The sequence below is a fragment of the Danio rerio genome, chromosome 10 (assembly GCF_049306965.1).
Source record: "Danio rerio strain Tuebingen ecotype United States chromosome 10, GRCz12tu, whole genome shotgun sequence".
NCBI lineage: Eukaryota > Metazoa > Chordata > Actinopteri > Cypriniformes > Danionidae > Danio > Danio rerio.
Window position 1 is genome coordinate 44,977,501 of NC_133185.1, and position 17,764 is coordinate 44,995,264.

Sequence of the window (17,764 nt, forward strand, 5' to 3'; positions counted from 1 at the left end):
CAACTTTTCGTAACGTCATGTCTTTGCGTTGCGGAGGAAGTTAAGCTCCTTGAAAGTGGTCTGTTGGACTTTTTCTGAAGCCATTGTGTAGGGAGAAGACTGAAAGTTAAGTCTAAAATGTTGTTCAGTAACGAGATTATGCTATAGTGAATGTTTATAATTCGCATACAGTTGTACATTGTAATGAAAATATATATAACAAACTCGATTATTATAACCCTTTTTAAAAAAAAGGCATGTTTTACTATAGCTTTAAGAGCTAGGGCACCGGCATCTTGAAATTGCTCTAGTCTGTAGCTCTAAAAACTATAGTAAAACAGGCCCTTTCCTTCAAAATGGTTACATTTAATCAAGTTTATTTAATACATTTTCATTGTATTTCAAGTGTAAAGCTATTTACAAAATAATGTAACACTTCCACCTTAGGATCATGAAAACATATTAATTTTGCATTGTAGCGTCATAGTTCTTTTCTCTTAATGTCTGAAAAACCTCGTTGAATCCTTTTTCATGCACGATCACACCGGTGTGATTAGAACGTTTAGCATGTCATCAACTGCTAAAATTGTTTGTTTTTCAAACAAATAACACTTATTTTAGTTTTCAGACATTCAAATACACATAACTTTTAGCAAAACACACCATTTAGGGTTTGTAAAATACACGCGGATGTCTGTGGAGATGACAGTAATAATTAGTTTTCAATATATAAGGCGACAATGTGCTTTATTCACTTAAGATACACCTCTCCCAGTTAAAAAGCGACTTGAGTTTAAGCATTTCAATAGAACATTATGAATCAACATGAAACAAAATCAAAGCACATAGATTCAGATCATCAGCTTAGTAGTAGAGACTAAAGACATGTAATGGGTGTAAACGACAAAGGAGACATCCAAAACATGCGGTGTTGGTAGGCCTCCAGGAACGTGGTTGAGAAACACTGCTATAATTGTGATTTTTTTTTTTGTTTTTAATCTTTTATATTTCTTACTAAAAAAACTCAGAATAAAAAATACTTTTGTGCACCACAGTCAAGTATAAGGTCACTCTTGAGGTCTTTATCATGATGTTGAACTCAAAAAGTGTACTTCATATTTAACATTTAAAATCCAAATGCGGTACGCTGTTTGTAAAACCACCCACAATGTAAATGAAGTGTCAAGAACCCAAAAGTGAAGGTCTGTATTCTAATGTAACTTGGTCACTTCATTATCAGAAGTCGTTCCATATTTAATACTATTCAGATATAGATGACCTTTTATTCTGAGTTTGAGCATGATAACAATGTGGAAAATACCAAGTTTTGTGTTGTTATGATAACCAGCGATCATTCACTGGAGATCGCTGGTTTCCTCTATCATCATTCACTTCACTTCCGCATTCCCCAGGACTACATTTTCATACATGCACTTCTCCCAATCACGCACGCCTGGTCACTCATCTTCCTGATTACATCACCAGCTGAAACCTGTTACAGAGACTGATTACACACAGTATTTAAGCAGCACACACACTCATTCACATTGCCGAGTCTTGTCTACTGTTTGGTGACATTTCAACGCGTTTCTCCCGATCTTGTTTCTCCGTGTCTGTACCTAGCTTAGTCTCCTAGTTATCCTGTTTAGCCGCCAGCCTTTCGACCTTTTGCCTGTTTTCCGACTTCGACTCTGGATTTGCCCGTATATGCCTGTTCATACCTGTTTTGACCATTGCTTGCCTGACCAACGAATAAACCTGCATTTGGATCTTACCTTCAGTTGTTTATATCTATCCCGAATCACAACAGAAGACTCGGCCACATTATGGATCCAGCAGTGTTTTTGGTCCGTCTACGCCAAGGTAATCAATCCCTCGAGAACCACATCCAGTGTTATTTGGAGATCGCTAACACCACTGATTTACCAGACTGTATGCTCATTGACTTTTTTATTTGTGGGCTTAATGAGCCGCTAAAGAGCACACTTTCAAGTGTTCGTTCTCGAGGGACATTTTCTGAATTTTTGGACTATGCGCTACGCACTGTGGACTCGTCCTTCACCGTAGGTGAGGTGGAGGAAACTCCTAAATATTTTTTGGGGAGGGGCAGTGTACAGCAAGACCAGATACCACCGGGGCTTGCTGCTCATTCCATCACCACACTCCCAGCTCAGAAAATGGCCGCATCTAGTCCTTCAGCTCACAAGATGGCCGACTCCAGTCTTCCAGCTCACAAGATGGCCGACTCCAGTCCTCCAGCTCACAATGTGGTCACAACCAGCCCTCCAGCTCACAATGTGGTAAACGCCAATCTGCCACCAGCTCACAAGATGGTTTCCTGTTCCTTGTCCGTTCCTGCCTTAGTTCCTGTTCTAGTTCCTGAAGTGCCATCAACTGAGCCCCCAGAATGGTCACCACTACCTGAGTTACCAGAGCTGCCAGACCTTCCAGAGCTGCCAGACCCTCCAGTGCTGCCAGACCCTCCAGTGCTGCCAGACCCTCCAGTGCTGCCAGACCCTCCAGTGCTGCCAGACCTGCCAGACCTTCCAGAGCTGCCAGACCCTCCAGTGCTGCAAGAACCCTCCAGAGCTGCCAGACCCTCCAGTGCTGCCAGAGCTGCCAGACCTTCCAGAGCTGCTAGACACTCCAGTGCTGCCAGACCTTCCAGAGCTGCCAGACCCTCCAGTGCTGCCAGACCTTCCAGAGTTGCCAGACCCTCCAGTGCTGCCAGACCCTCCAGTGCTGCCAGACCCTCCAGTGCTGCCAGACCCTCCAGTGCTGCCAGACCCTCCAGTGCTGCCAGACCGTCCAGTGCTGCCAGATCCTCCAGTGCTGCCAGAACGTCCAGTGCTGCCAGATCCTCTAGAGCCAGCGCCACAGCTGGAGACGCAGCCAGAGTGTACGCCGCAGCCAGAGTGTACGCCGCAGCCAGAGTGTACGCCGCAGCCAGAGTGTACGCCGCAGCCAGAGTGTACACAGCCAGAGTGTACGCCGCAGCCAGAGTGGACGCCGCAGCCAGAGTCGACGCCGCCGCCTGAACTCCCTGAATGGTTGCCGCCTCCTGAGCTCCCTGAATGGCCGTCGCCTCCTGAGCTTCCTGAATGGCCGTCGCCGCCGGAGTTTCCTGAATGGCCGCCGCCCAAGCCTCCTGAATGGCCGCCGCCGCCTGAGCCTCCTGAATGGCTGCCGCCTCCTGAGCCTCCTGAATGGCCGCCGCCACCTGAGCCTCCTGAATGGCCGCCGTCTGCTGAACTTCCTGAATGGCCGCTGTCACCTAAGCTTCATCAATGGTCGCAGCCTCATGATCCAGGGCCACCGCAGCTCCACGCTCTAGGCCCTCCGCAACTCCACTCTCCGGGTCTTCCGCAGCTCCACGCTCCAGGTCCTCCATTGTCAAATGTTCCAGGACCACGACAGCTCTACTCTCCGGGTCTTCCGCAGCTCCACGCTCCAGGCCCTCCGCAACTCCACTCTCCGGGTCTTCCGCAACTCCACGCTCCAGGCCCGCCTCAGCTCCACGCCCCAGGTACGCTCCAGCTGCATGGTCCTGGCCCTCCATCCCTCCCCCTGTTCCGCCTCCGCTCCACCCCCGCCTGAACTGTATTTGGAGCGTCTGGAAGCCGCTCTTTAGAGGGGGGGCTATGTTATGATAACCAGCGATCATTCACTGGAGATCGCTGGTTTCCTCTATCATCATTCACTTCACTTCCGCATTCCCCAGGACTACATTTTCATACATGCACTTCTCCCAATCACGCACGCCTGGTCACTCATCTTCCTGATTACATCACCAGCTGAAACCTGTTACAGAGACTGATTACACACAGTATTTAAGCAGCACACACACTCATTCACATTGCCGAGTCTTGTCTACTGTTTGGTGACATTTCAACGCGTTTCTCCCGATCTTGTTTCTCCGTGTCTGTACCTAGCTTAGTCTCCTAGTTATCCTGTTTAGCCGCCAGCCTTTCGACCTTTTGCCTGTTTTCCGACTTCGACTCTGGATTTGCCCGTATATGCCTGTTCATACCTGTTTTGACCATTGCTTGCCTGACCAACGAATAAACCTGCATTTGGATCTTACCTTCAGTTGTTTATATCTATCCCGAATCACAACATGTGTGATGGAGGTTAAGGTTACTTTAAGTTAATCAACTTACAAGGTAGAGAAAATGTCCATTTTAATTTTGGCATGCACACGAATATTATGTAATTTTTTACACTCAATTTCTTTAAAAATTTAAAAGGCTACCTTCTACCAAAGGAATTCAGCCACTCTTGAGTGAAAATGAGTGAAAATAATAGAAATACCAAGTTTTGGACACTAGTTCATTTGTGATGGAGGTTTTGGTTGCTTGATAATCTGCTTATAAGAGAAATAAATGCATATATTTTTGGGGAGGTGCACTTGATTAGGTAATTTTTCACTCCATTTTAAAAATATAAAATGCTACATTCAACCAAAACAAATGTTATTTGACCTAAAAGGTACTCTAGTGACAGACACTAGAGGCCATAGTCTTTAGCCTCCTTGTTAGAGCGACCTACTCCCATGCAAAGAATCACTGGTTTGATCCCAGCTCAGACTGGGTTGAGTGCAGTAGAACCGTTGGATTACACGTTTAGGCTCGCCAGGGATGGGAGTGAGGTTTAGGGGGGTAAGTGTAATCAAGGCCAGCTAGCGAAGTGCTATGCAGGTAAACCTTACTCCTTGGACCTCAAAATGTGCTCTAGCGACAGTTGATAGAAGCTATGGTCTTTAACCTTCTTGGTAGATTTACCAACTACCATGCAAAAAATCGCTGGTTTGATCCCAGCACAGACTGGGTTGGGTGCAGTAGGACCAGTGGGTTACATGTGGGGGCTCGTCTGGGATGGGAGTGAGGTTTCAGTGGATGAGTGTAATAAAGACCAACTAGCGAAGAGCTATATGCAGGTAAACCTTACTCCTCTGACCTCAAAAGGTGCTCTAGAAACAGTCGATAGAAGCTATGGTCTTTAGCCTTCTTAGTAGAGCGACCAACTACCATGCAAAGAATCGCTGGTTTGATTAGAGCTCAGACTGGGTTGGGTGCAGTAGGACCGGTGGGTTACACGTGTGGGGGCTCGTCCGGGATGGGAGTGAGGTTTAGGGGGGTAAATGTAATGCAGGCCAGCTAGCGAAGTGCTATGCTGGTAAACCTCACTCCTCTGACCTCGAAGGGTGCTCAAGTGACAGTCGATAAAAGCTATGGGCTTTAGCCTTCTTGTTAGAGCGACCAACTACCATGCAAAGAATCGCCGGTTCGATCCCAGCTCAGACCAGGTTGGGTGCAGTTGGGTGTGACTGTTCATTTCAACAGAGCATAAATGACTTTTGGTGACCTCCGTCTACATGAGCGACAGTGACCGTTGGTGACCAGGTAGGCGTGTCGAGCGATGCGACAAAGTTGAGAATCCTTAACCTTTATGCAATTGAAGAGCAACTTTCTTGAGCGATAGCCAATTGGAGCACCAGTAGATCTCTGATTCTTTTTCAGTTCCTGCAGAGGCCGGTTGTATTCTCCGTGCTGTAGACCTACACATACCTGCGTTTGCAGCAGATCGCCACCCAGAGCAACAGGCAGCTACAAAGTCACTGCTAGTGTGAATAAGGCAATAATGAATGACAGTCTTATCATTTTTGAACTGTCTCTTTAAGAAGTGTGCAGCTGTATGCTAATAAACAGTAGAGACACATTAGTGGCTAAACACCAGAAATTAGATGGATTAGGCTGATGATGAACGGGAAACACGATTACTGATATTATAATAGATCATTAATGAATAACCACATTAGAGTCCATTAGGCTGCAAGAGCATCTCTTTGACAAACACAAGATGATTTTGTGTCTTTGATAACAAGACCTCTTAAAGATGTTCATGAATGAAGTGCATTATGGGAACGGATCGATGTTTCAGCTGGCTCTGCTTGTGGCTCTCATCTAAAAGAGAGAAAAAAAGGTGCTTTTAAACTTGTTCTTCGATTTTTGAACCTTCATCTCTAAAAAAAAATCTTTCAAAGATACAAAAATAAACGTCATTCTAACAGATCATGGTTTTAAATTGTGGTTTGGGTTTTTGTAGCGAAGATAAAAATGGCAGTGTGCTGCTTTCTGTCCACTTCTTACACATATCTCCTTAACCCTTTACCCAGCGCCCGACAATATTTTTTCTAGGACATTACATTAATGCTTTCCTGTGTTTCTATATGGAAAACTAATATTGAACACAATACACATTTTTTTCCCCTCATGACTTCATAATATGTAACTTTTATATTTTTTAACATGTAACTACACTTTTACCACCATAAATCTTAAAGTGTCTCCATTTCAATAATACATAATTTGTGTTTGTAGCTTACTAGAGTCTATTTAAAGTTATAGGTAGGTGTAAATGCCTAAGATTGAGTGCTGGCTACAGTACTGTACTAGAAGCAGAAAGTAAGGAGATGAATGGTAGTGGATGATAATGTTTGTAGTAGCACACAACAAGAGGTCATACGTAGTTTATAGCAGTAATCAGATGTTTTGACTTTAAATATTTCCACTATTTCTGTGAAAAAGAGTGTTTTTATGATATAGTTTATTTTTTAGTTAGAATATTAGGTTTATAAAGTGGAAATGTATACCTGTACCACAAAACCAGTCTTGTGGAACCGGTATATTTTGGGCAAAACCTAAAAATATTGTAGTGGTCAAAATTATAGATATTTTTCTTTTATACCAAAAATCATTTAAATATTAAGTGAAGATCATTAACCAACCAACCTTTTATTCAGATGCCCTAGTTTTTTGCGATTTCACAATCGCAGAATCCAAAGCAAAATCAAAAAATAAGTAGCAAATTTTTGCGATTCTGTAAAATTCTTAATTAAACGCAAAATAATCTAAAAAAAAATGTAAATAATCTTATAAAACATCCAATTCCAAAGCATATAATCAAATTAGATTTATTTCAGTTTGCAGTTTGCAAAAAGTAGGCATCAAGTGGCATGAATTAGGTGTTTTGTGTGTTTGACGCGCTTCAGCTTATTTATGGCTTAAATATTTACCAAATGATGTTTAACAGAGCAAGGAAATTTTCACAGTATGTCTAATAATATTTTTTTCTTTTGGAAAAAGTCTTATTTGTTTTATTTCAACTAGAATAAAAGCAATTATTGATTTTTTTTAAACACAATTTTAAGGACAAAATTATTAGCCCCTTTAAGCTAAATTTGTTTTCGATAGTCTACAGAACAAACCATTGTTATACAAAAACTTGCCTAATTACCCTAACCTGCCTAGTTAACCTAAGTAACCTAGTTAAGCCTTTAAATGTCTCTTAAAGCTGTATAGAAGTGTCTTAAAAAATATCTAGTCAAATATTATTTACTGTCATCATGACAAAGATAAAATAAATCAGTTATTAGAAATGAGTTATTAAAACTATCATGATTAGAAATTTGTTGAGAAAATCTGCTCTGCGTTAAGCAGCAATTGGGGAACAAAATAAACAGTGGGCTTATAATTCAGGTGGGCTAATAATTCTGACTTCAACTGTATGTTTTTTAACTGGTCCACATTTGCCATATCTTCTCTGGGCCACTTTAGGTTCACAGCGACATTAGACAGAGTTTACTGTGCCAAATATTTGCCAAAAGTGGCCTACATATGTTTTAAAATAACTGGGCCACATTTGCCATATCTTCTCTGGGCAACATTACGCTCATAGCCACAATAGCCAGAGCTTACTGTGCCAAATATTTGCCTAAAGTGGCCCACATATGTCTTAAGATGACTGGGCCACATTTGCACTTACACATGTGAGCCACTTTAGGTTTAGACCCAGACTACCCTAAAATGACTATGCCACATTCCCCCATCATTTGGGCCAAATTGATCATTTTCCACATGGGCCACATTAGGCTCACATTCAGATTACATGTTGCCATAAGTGACAAATCTTTGCCTTAATGACCCATATATGAATTGGAATCTTTGGCCCCCCTTTGCCAATGCACAGTCGGGCCACTTCAGGCTCACATTCATTTTGTCAGGGCCGAAGGAAGACCAAAAGTGCTGCATAACTGCCTAAAGTGGCCCACATTCATATGCTATCCGGGCACAAATTAGCCACTAGATAAAAAAGTTACAAATTGCCATGAGATAACGTTGACTATCCTTAACTATCAATTACAATTTTGAAATAAAGACTGTTTTTATTACATGCCATGACCCTCCATTAGATGGCAGATGATCTTCCACTGCACGAGCTGAGCCAGACACAGAATTCTCACATCCCTCTCTCTCTCTCTCTTCTCCACTCATTTCCTTGTCTGAGCCTGAGAGATAAAGCTGTTTAATTACAGCCCTCATTTATGGCCATGATCCCCCTGTCAGATTTGTTTGGCTCCCCCAGAGGACAGGATCTGAACAGACTGCCGCTGGAAGAGCGCGTCCCACCCCTCAGCCCGAGCGTAGCCCTTTAAAAGTGTGCGCGTGTGATTAAGAGCGAGAGCATTGTCTCAGTCTCTCCAGAGAGACGGAGCGGCGGTGTGTACTGAAGACTCCTGCACGCTGCTGGGATCTGTAATTGATGGGATAGTGTTAGCGCACAGAGACGGCCCAATTCCAATTAAAATGAAAATCTGTTTTTTTTTTTCTTCTCATAGGGAGACACATAATGAACCTCAATCTGGAGGAATGGAAAAAGTTATGATTGTGTTTATTATGATTTTATCGCTTTTAATTATTTATGAAATGATGAAGTTGCCTCTAAGCGTTCGTTTTTCCGGTTTGGCTGAGTTAAGATGCGGTGGGAAGAGTTAAATGAGGAGCACGCGTGTCATTATTTACTCATCCTCATGTCATTTCAGCTCTGTGGGACTCTCTTTGGTGGAGAACGCAGAATAAGTTGGAGAATTTCATGACGCTTTTTCCAAAATAATGAGAATAATGGCTGTCAAGATGCAAAATGACAGCAAATACCATAAAGTTGAAGACTTTATGGACAAACTGAAGTAATGTGTACACTCAAGAAATGACGTTTTTTGTTTGTTCAAACCACTTGTTTAAAATGAGCTGAAACATCACAATTCTTGAGAGTTTTTTTTTATTTATTTATTTTTTTAATAACATAATTTTATGTTCAATCCACTTCAATTTGTAAAAACTAATAGGTTAACTTAATTCCTTCATGTTCTCCCAACATAGATTTTAGGGCAGGTGTGGGCAAACTCATTCCTGGAGGGCCAGTGTCCTAATTAGCTCCAACACTAATCAAACACACCTGAACATGCTAATCTATGATCTATAAGCAGGTGTGTTTGATTAGAACTGGAGCTAAACTGTGCAGGACACCGGCCCTCCAGGACTGAGTTTGTCCACCCCTGTCTTAGGGGAACCCAGCATTTTTACTGTGTATTTAGTTTGCAAGATGCCAGTATTCAGAATAAAGTGCAATTTAAAGACTTAACTATGTTAATTAGGGACAGTCGTTGAACAACAGTGGTTTGTTTGATAGCCAATCGAAAACATTATAATAATTTTGATTATTAATATTGTGACTTAACTCTTTCCCTGCCAGCATTTTTAAAGATGTCCTCCTAAATTTGATGGCCCCCAGTGTATTTTCTGCTAGGAATACATGAGCATTTATCAAAACAATGGCCCCTGCAGTGTACAAAATGTACAAAGTGAAGTTTATTTATAAACTAATTTCGAGAGGGTCACAAGCTTACGATTGCTAGTGGCTGGATCCGCACTATCCAATTCTCAATGCACCAATCAGATGACTCCTAAGCCACTACAAATACCATGGATTACGTACCACCGCTATCTTCATTTTAAAGAATCCCCCCATCCACCCCTACTGCTCCTTCTTCCTAGATGGGTTAAACCAACACAATCTCACGGCAATTCGTAACTTTTTCATTTAGTGGCTAATTCGTACAAATTCGTACGATCTAATTCGATTTGCGTATCCCCCAATGACAGTTGGGTTTAGGGGTGGGGTTAGGTGCCACGCCTCCTTTTTGAAATCGTAAATTTTCTTACGACTGAATTCGTACGAATTAGCCACTAAACTGCCAAAACGTAAAATACTTACGTTTTCTCGTGAGATCAGGCTGGTGACACGGTGGTCCAGTGCTTATCACTGTTACCTCACAGCAAGAATGTCTCTGGTTCCAGGCTTTACCAAACCAGTAGACATTTCTGTGCGGAGTTTGCGCTTTCTCCCCGTGCTCATGTGGGTTTCCCCCGGGTTTCCCAGGTTTCCTCCCACCATCCAAAAATATGCAACTTAAGTTAATTGGCTAATCCAAATCAGCACTACAGACATGCTCCTGGTAAGTAGTTATCTCTCTTAAAAAGCAATCACTATATGTTCATTAGCTACCACAGCAGAGGAGTTCTCGAGATCTACCTGAGCTCAAACTCCCCTCTCGCATTGAAACGGGAGGGAGCCCTGGGCTCGAGGATCTTATGAACTCAGGGGTCTCTTCCGGGACAGCATGCCAAAGTAGCTGATAATTAATCATCAGCTAAGTGTGAACTCTGGAATTAAGGTTCTTTTAGTAATATAAAGTTAAACTTAATATTTTTAGTCAGTTTAGCTTATATAATTTGAGGTGAACTAAAAAAATTAAGGCATCAATAATTTTTACTTTTTTGTTTTTTATACTTGAACGCTAGTAAGTTTCATCAAGAATGCATAGTTTTTGATAAAAAAAAAAAAAAACACGTGTGTGAGTGTGTGTTGTGCGTGTAAAACACACATTTCTAACCTTATGCAAGTTGACGAGGATGGATCATTTGAAGGATTTAAGCCAAAGGAAGGTTGTATAGCTCTTCATTTATACCCACAATCATACTTTCCTGATTGTCTTATATTTAATTTCCAGAACACAGAGAATTCCTGTACCTTACTCAATGCATGTATTATGGCTTCTCATACCATAATATGTATACCTCAAGCACGGTTTGCCATAAAAACTTATCAACGGCAAGTAATTGGTTTTTTCTTAATTGAAGAGTTATCTTATCTTAATATATATATATATATATATATATATATATATATATATATATATATATATATATATATATATATATATATATATATATATATATTAGTAAATAAATCTGTTTTTGAAACAAATGAAGACAGCAGAAGTCAATTAAACTTTTGAGTTTTTTAGCCTGACATGTTTACTGTTTCAAACTATTATAAATCTTTCAAAAAATAAAACATATTGTTTTCAAAGGGGATAAAAGTTATTGTTTTTTTACTCAGACATTTAAAAAAATATATACTTTAGAGCAGTAAATCACAGTACCGTGAAACTGTGATATTTTTATCCAAGGTTATCATACTGTCAGAATCTTATACCGGCCCATGCGTATTCCACACATGTTTTCCTTATCCATTAAATAATTTTCACTCAAATCACTGGCCACATCATTACACATATTGATAGTACAGAGTTTGACCCCTTTTTTTCCCTTCAGAGCGTCTTTGATTGTTTGTGGCGTATAGAGTCAGTAAGGTTCAGGGGACGTTCCTCAGAGCTTTTGATGATATTGACATGACAGCATCACACAGTTTCTGCAGATTTGTCAACTGAACATATCAAGGGTGCTCTTTTGGATTAAGATCTGGTGACTTTGGAGGTCATTATAGTATATAGTGAACTTGTTGTCATGTTCAAGAAACCAGTTTGAGATTATTTTAGTGTTGTAACAGGGGTGGGGGTGCACTTGTGCTATTAGAGTGCACACTTTCATAATTATATTATCCCACATTCAGAATCATTTAATGCACTTTCCTATGGAATTCATCCTTTCAGATGTCACTCAACAAGCCCGACAAGTAAGCAAATAAAAAAAAAAAAACAGATTTGTTTAAATGATTTAAATTTGACTAATATAATACATATAATATAATATAATATAATATAATATAATATAATATAATATAATATAACATAATATAATATAATATGTAGGAGTTTAGATACAAAAACCATTCTGTTTATTTACTTAAGTAATTGTGTGTAAATCTATGTTTATTTTTTTTAAATTAATTTCAGTAATATTATTGACTAATGTGAAAGTGTTCATCTGATTTATGTACACTGCAGTTTGTACAGTATTATTTTATGTCTTTTACTAGATATATTACATGACAAACTTGCTTTATTTACCAAATAAAGTTAATCTAATTGGATTTGCATTTTAAACATTAAATAAAAGTTAAAAGATATTATTTTTTTTATTTCATATATTAGGTCTTTAGGTTTTAGTTATGATACTCCCAAAATAATTCCGCAGACTTTTACCAAAATTCTCCGCAGAAATAGCAAAAAACGTCCGCAGATTCCATCTGGCCCTACCTATGAGAGAGAGATGGTCACTAATGGGAGGGGCTTTCCCCCTCTGATGATGCGTACAAAGGGAGAATGTCAATCAAAGACAAGTGTGATCATAAAAAAATGTAAGTAATCAATGTTTACCATTAGAAGCTGATTATATTCCCAGACTCCTGCCACACTACTGTGTTTTAACCCCTTATAAAAGCAATTTTTGAATAATATATCCCCTTTAAGGTCTGTTCAGTCTGGTTTAGTACGATTTTTATTTTATTTTTTTTTTGTAGTTTTCATTGTTGCATTATTCTGCAATTCGAAATTTAGAGGGTCCAAGCTTGCCCACATGGGGATGTCACTGGTTGTGTTATCTTACTGAAAGTAGAAGTAGATTAAGAGGCTTACAGTGTGCAAAGAAAATATTCTTTACACCAAAGTCTGAACCATTGATTTAAGGCAAGATAGATGGTGTTTATGCAATACAAATGACCCTAGCATCTGAATGTCACTGAAGAAATCGAGACCCAAACCAGGCAACCTTTTTTCCATCAATGTGTTGTGTGTTCAGAGATGCTCTTCTGTAGACCTCGGCTGTAACGGGTGCTTATTTGAGTTATTGTTGTCTCTCTTTGAGTTGAACCAGTCTGATCATTCTCCTCTGACCTCTGACAATAACAAGACATTTTCACCCACAGAACCGACGCTCACTGGATATTTTCTCTTTATTGGACCATTCTCTTTAAACTCTAGAGATTCTTTCTGTGTGTGTGTGTAAAAATCCCAGTACATATGCAGTTTCTCAAATACCAATAATCATACCAAATTTAAGTCACTGAAATGTCACCTTTCTCTGTTCTGATTCTCAGTTTAAACTTCAATAGAACATCATAACCACATCTATAAAGTATGGACTCTTTTTTTACGTTCTAGGTGCATAGATTAAAGTGCATGGTGCAAAATCAGTAAGGGCATGTGCGAATCCACTTTTGCTATTTTATTAAACATGGTTTGCCCTCCGGCGCAGGGTCTAACAGGGTTGTGCTTATTATCTTAATGAATAATGGGTGTGTTTTGAGCATAAGCTGAATTAAACCAATCAGAATTTCATCTCACATTCTCTTTAGGAGTCAGTTGCGTCATGCCATGGTGCATTTCGTCATCTTACAATTATAAGGTTCTATCTGACATTTCTGTCAAAATTAAGTTATTGACATATTCTTTTTAAATCACAACTTATTTACATTATGGGATGTGTTTTTATAAATTTTTTTTTTACTTTTTAAGACCTTTTATTTAATAAAAAACAAATGTTACACACATACTTTTTGCCATGGCAAAAACTTTGAAGCTCATTATCTCAAAATCATTCAGAACGCAGATAGAACCATATAATTCCAAGGTGACGAATTGCTATTTACGTGGTGGACTTTGAAAGGGGAAAAACTGAACTCTATAATAGCGAAAAAACAGTTAAACAGACCATCTGCAGCGCGAGGATAAAGAACAAGCCTCTTTCATTCGGCCACTTTACTTTCTCTTAACTTTTACTCTTTACTTGACTCCTTAACTTTAGTGCAGGAAATGGTGGAAACTCACTCCACTGAAGACATCCCTTAGCCTACATATTTAATTTGATTTGTTAAGTGCAAAGATTTTTTTCAAAACTATTTCTAAATTCAGTTCTAATTTCCAGCAAACGAATAAATGAACAATAATAAGAAAGTGTGGTCAAAAAACTGAGTTATATCCAAACACACGTTCTATTCTTATGCTCTATATGGTGATGCAGACGTCTCCAGGTGGACAAATCTAAACTTGTTTTATGAAAACAAAGATAAATATGCATATAATAAATACTACTACTAATAATAATAACATTACACAAATGCAAATCGTCATGAATAAACTAAAAAGAGACCACCTAGATACCTAGGCATGAAGGCAGTGGTTTTTAAATTTATGAAGAAAATTTTAACATTTAACATTTTAATCCTTTAATATGTTTTATATTTAAAGATTTTTGTTTATTGCTGTACATTCTCTGGGTATTAAGCAATGTGTAAGTATTTGGACCTGCATAGGCACATAACTAATGACTTTAGAGCAGCTTTTAGTTGGTCAATGGTGCAGTCTATTTCAGTTCCTCGTAATAGCAACGATACAACAATGCGCCTTAACACACCTCCTTTCTAGACCAGCACACCCATGAGTCCACAAAGAGGCGCAAATGAATTTGCTATTTAAACAACATGGCGCAAAACATGAAAATTCCAATTGCACTGGTCTGAAAATAGCAACAAATCGCGCCAAACACGTCTTGGGCCTTATTACGCCAGGTGTATGATAGGGACCAATGTCTCAGTGCATTGAGCTGCTGTCATGTGATTGGCTTATTATATACAGTTAGAATTATTAGCCCTCTTGTACATATTTCCCTCCAATTTCTGGGTAACGGAAAGAAGATTTTTTTCTACATATTTCTAAATATTATAGTATAATACCTCATTTCTAATAACTGATTTCTTTTATTTTTGCCATGATGACAGAGCATCGTATTTTAGTAGATATTTTTCAAGATACTAGTATTTAGCTTAAAGTGATATTTAAAGGCTTAACTAGGTAAATTAGGTTAATTAGGCAAGTTATGGTAATTAGGCAAGTCACTGTATAATAGGGATGTAACGGTATTGTAAATACCGTCATACCGCAATAGCAATTTTTTTTAATATTACCGTAGTCGCATGACTCGGTAAAACTATAGGTCTTCTGAGAAAATTTGCTCAGGCGAATGAAGCGAACGGGAGGTAGCGGAAACTACAATTCCCATCAGCCCAGGCGTGGCCATCATCCTTTGCGGTCTGTGGTCGCTACAGATCCAGTAATGCGGAAATGGAGTGTGCTGCTAGTAGCGGTGATGAAAAAGAGCTGAAAATGATCAAACCTAAAGCGGGTTTTAAATCGGATGTGTGGAAGCATTTTCGTTGGGGGTGTTGTTGTTGACGCCGCGCGCGTACTGAATAGCGGTGTTGTCGCGTCGGGCGGGACGGAGGGTGTGTTGCGTCGCGGGGGCACTTTTGATCATTTTGGAAGGGCACTTTCTATCCAAGACTAAAAAGGGCATGTGCACTGCACAGGTTGAGCCCTATGTGTGCACTTGCCTTCAAGTTGGGGAATACGACTAATAACAGTCATGGGGACTGCAGAAACACAGCACACTGTTCAGATTGATGCAGACATTGACTTATACCGCAAAGAGACCTCTATCTCACTCATGGCTTGGAAAGACAATGCACAACGTTACCCACTGCTGTCAACCTGGGCCAAGTCATATCTCTGACCCAGAAACCTCAGTCCCAAATGAAAGGTTTTTTTCTCTGTAGACAATCAAAAAAATATTGCTTAAGAGGGCTAACAATTTTGACCTTAAAATCATTTTTAAAAATTAAAAACAGATTTTATTCCAGCAGAAATAAAACAAATGAGACTTTCTTCCGAAGAAAAAAATATTATAGGAAATATTGTGAAAAAAATCCTCGATCTGTTTAACATCATTTGAGAAATATTGGAAAAAGAAAAAAGAATTCAGAGGAGGGCGAATAATTCTGACTTTAACTGTATGTGCCAAAGCCGCTTGAAAATGGGCAGCCTAAAAAGCAAAACAGCTAATGCCTCCATAGCAGAATGCAGGAAAGCAACTAAAAGCTGCTATGTGATTGACCAAACACACTTCACATGACCAAGTTAGGGTTCTTCCTCATGGTAAGAAAATCCCTGTATGTGCATTAATTTGTAGTGGAACAGGTGCACTGAATGAAACGCATGCTGAGTGTGTGTTACAATACAGAACAAATGAGCTGCTGTTATGTGACGTAGAGCTGTACAAGGCTAAAGTGTTTGACAATGCAAGTCTCACTAACAATGATTTTGCAGCTGCTGTGTTTTTCAGGTCATCTAAGTGCCTGATTCACTAAAGAGAATATGCAAATCAGCTTACAGCGTGAACTCTGAGTCAATTCAGAGCTTAACCGAATCTGGATGCGTTCCTGGTTATAACACTCATGTCCATTAATTAACGAATTATACCAATTGTGATCATTGAAAAATATGCTGAACATCTCCGTTTCGCATGTTTACCTGCATTTATGTCACAATTTGCTAAGTTAGCTTTGCATAGACACACTGGAGACACCCAGATGTAAACAACAGCACATACTGCACAGTTAATGTACTCCTGAATATGTTGACCTGCCTGTTATGCTGTCTAAACCATGGTAAAAATGTGTGGAAGCTGCTAAAGCATATAGAGAAGGTCTTAATAAGGAGGAAAGGGCACAATATTTTGACAACCTGAATTTAATCAGTGATAAAACATATGTATGAGCAGTATTAATTAGGATATTAGCCTAATATTTCATTTACTTGACCAGAAATGATAAAAACAAGCATGAATGTTGTCTAGATTCTTACTCAGGAAATCCAGCTTCAGTTTGGCCAGCCACGGAAATCATTTATCCCTCAAAGCTCTGATATACTTCAAAGAAAAGTTCTTCGTTTGAAGGCACAAGGTTTTTGAAAAGGCTGAGCGACATTATACTGTTTTCGAACACTTCAACAGTGTTGTGCTGCAGTGGGTGTGGTTGTAAATGTGGCACGCTGGTCTCGTGTAGCCCTGAACACAACAATGTTGGCTGAGAGAAAAGAACAGTTTATATACAACCTGACAACCAACCTGCTTCACAAGAAGCGTCTCTGTGGCAGGTCCAGCCTGATCTCACAAGAAAACGTAAGTATTTTACGTTTTGCCAGTTTAGTGGCTAATTCGTACGAATTCAGCGAGTTCAGTCAAATGAAATGGTACGATTTTAAAAAGGAGGCGTGGCACCTTACCCCACCCCTAACCCCAACCGTCATTGGGGGATAAGCAAATCGCACTAAATCGTACGAATTAGATCGTGCGAGTTAGCCACTAAATGAAAAAGTTACGAATTGCCGTGAGATTGTGTTGGGCAGGTCACATCTTTATATTGCAAACTCGTAGAAAACCCGAAAAAGGAACTAATCGATCATCGTTTCTGAGCCACATTGAAGATTCGTTTAAAATGAACAAATTGTTCAGGAATGACCCAACACTAACTATTTTTCCGAGTCTGTGTGATTAGCAAAAAATATGCACATTTCCTTCTTTTCAGTTTATTTATGTTTATTCTGTGGCCGATTAAATAGCTGTGACTGAGATATCCTGCTGTTCCTAATAATAAGTGCACTTTATGTACTAATATGCAGTTTATATACCTTTGAAGAAGCAAAATGAGCTCCCTTTAGGGGTAAATAAAGCACAAAGGTGTACATTTTGAAAAGGCCCCATGACAGCTTTTTTCCCAGAATGTAGCACATGGATAATTGTGCCGGTCA

General features: G+C 39.5%; 2 protein-coding genes across 14 annotated transcripts in view; both read left to right on the forward strand.

Moving 5' to 3' along the window:
- Nucleotides 1-17,764, forward strand: part of kirrel3a (kirre like nephrin family adhesion molecule 3a) — a 532,195-nt gene that overhangs the window by 468,541 nt on the left and 45,890 nt on the right. The window lies entirely within an intron of this gene.
- LOC141376446 (uncharacterized) lies at nt 1,313-4,060 on the forward strand. Its single transcript, XM_073915122.1, has 2 exons — nt 1,313-2,478; nt 2,533-4,060. Exons 1-2 carry the CDS (start codon nt 1,806-1,808, stop codon nt 3,015-3,017), a joined length of 1,158 nt encoding a protein of 385 aa, XP_073771223.1. The 5' UTR covers nt 1,313-1,805; the 3' UTR covers nt 3,018-4,060.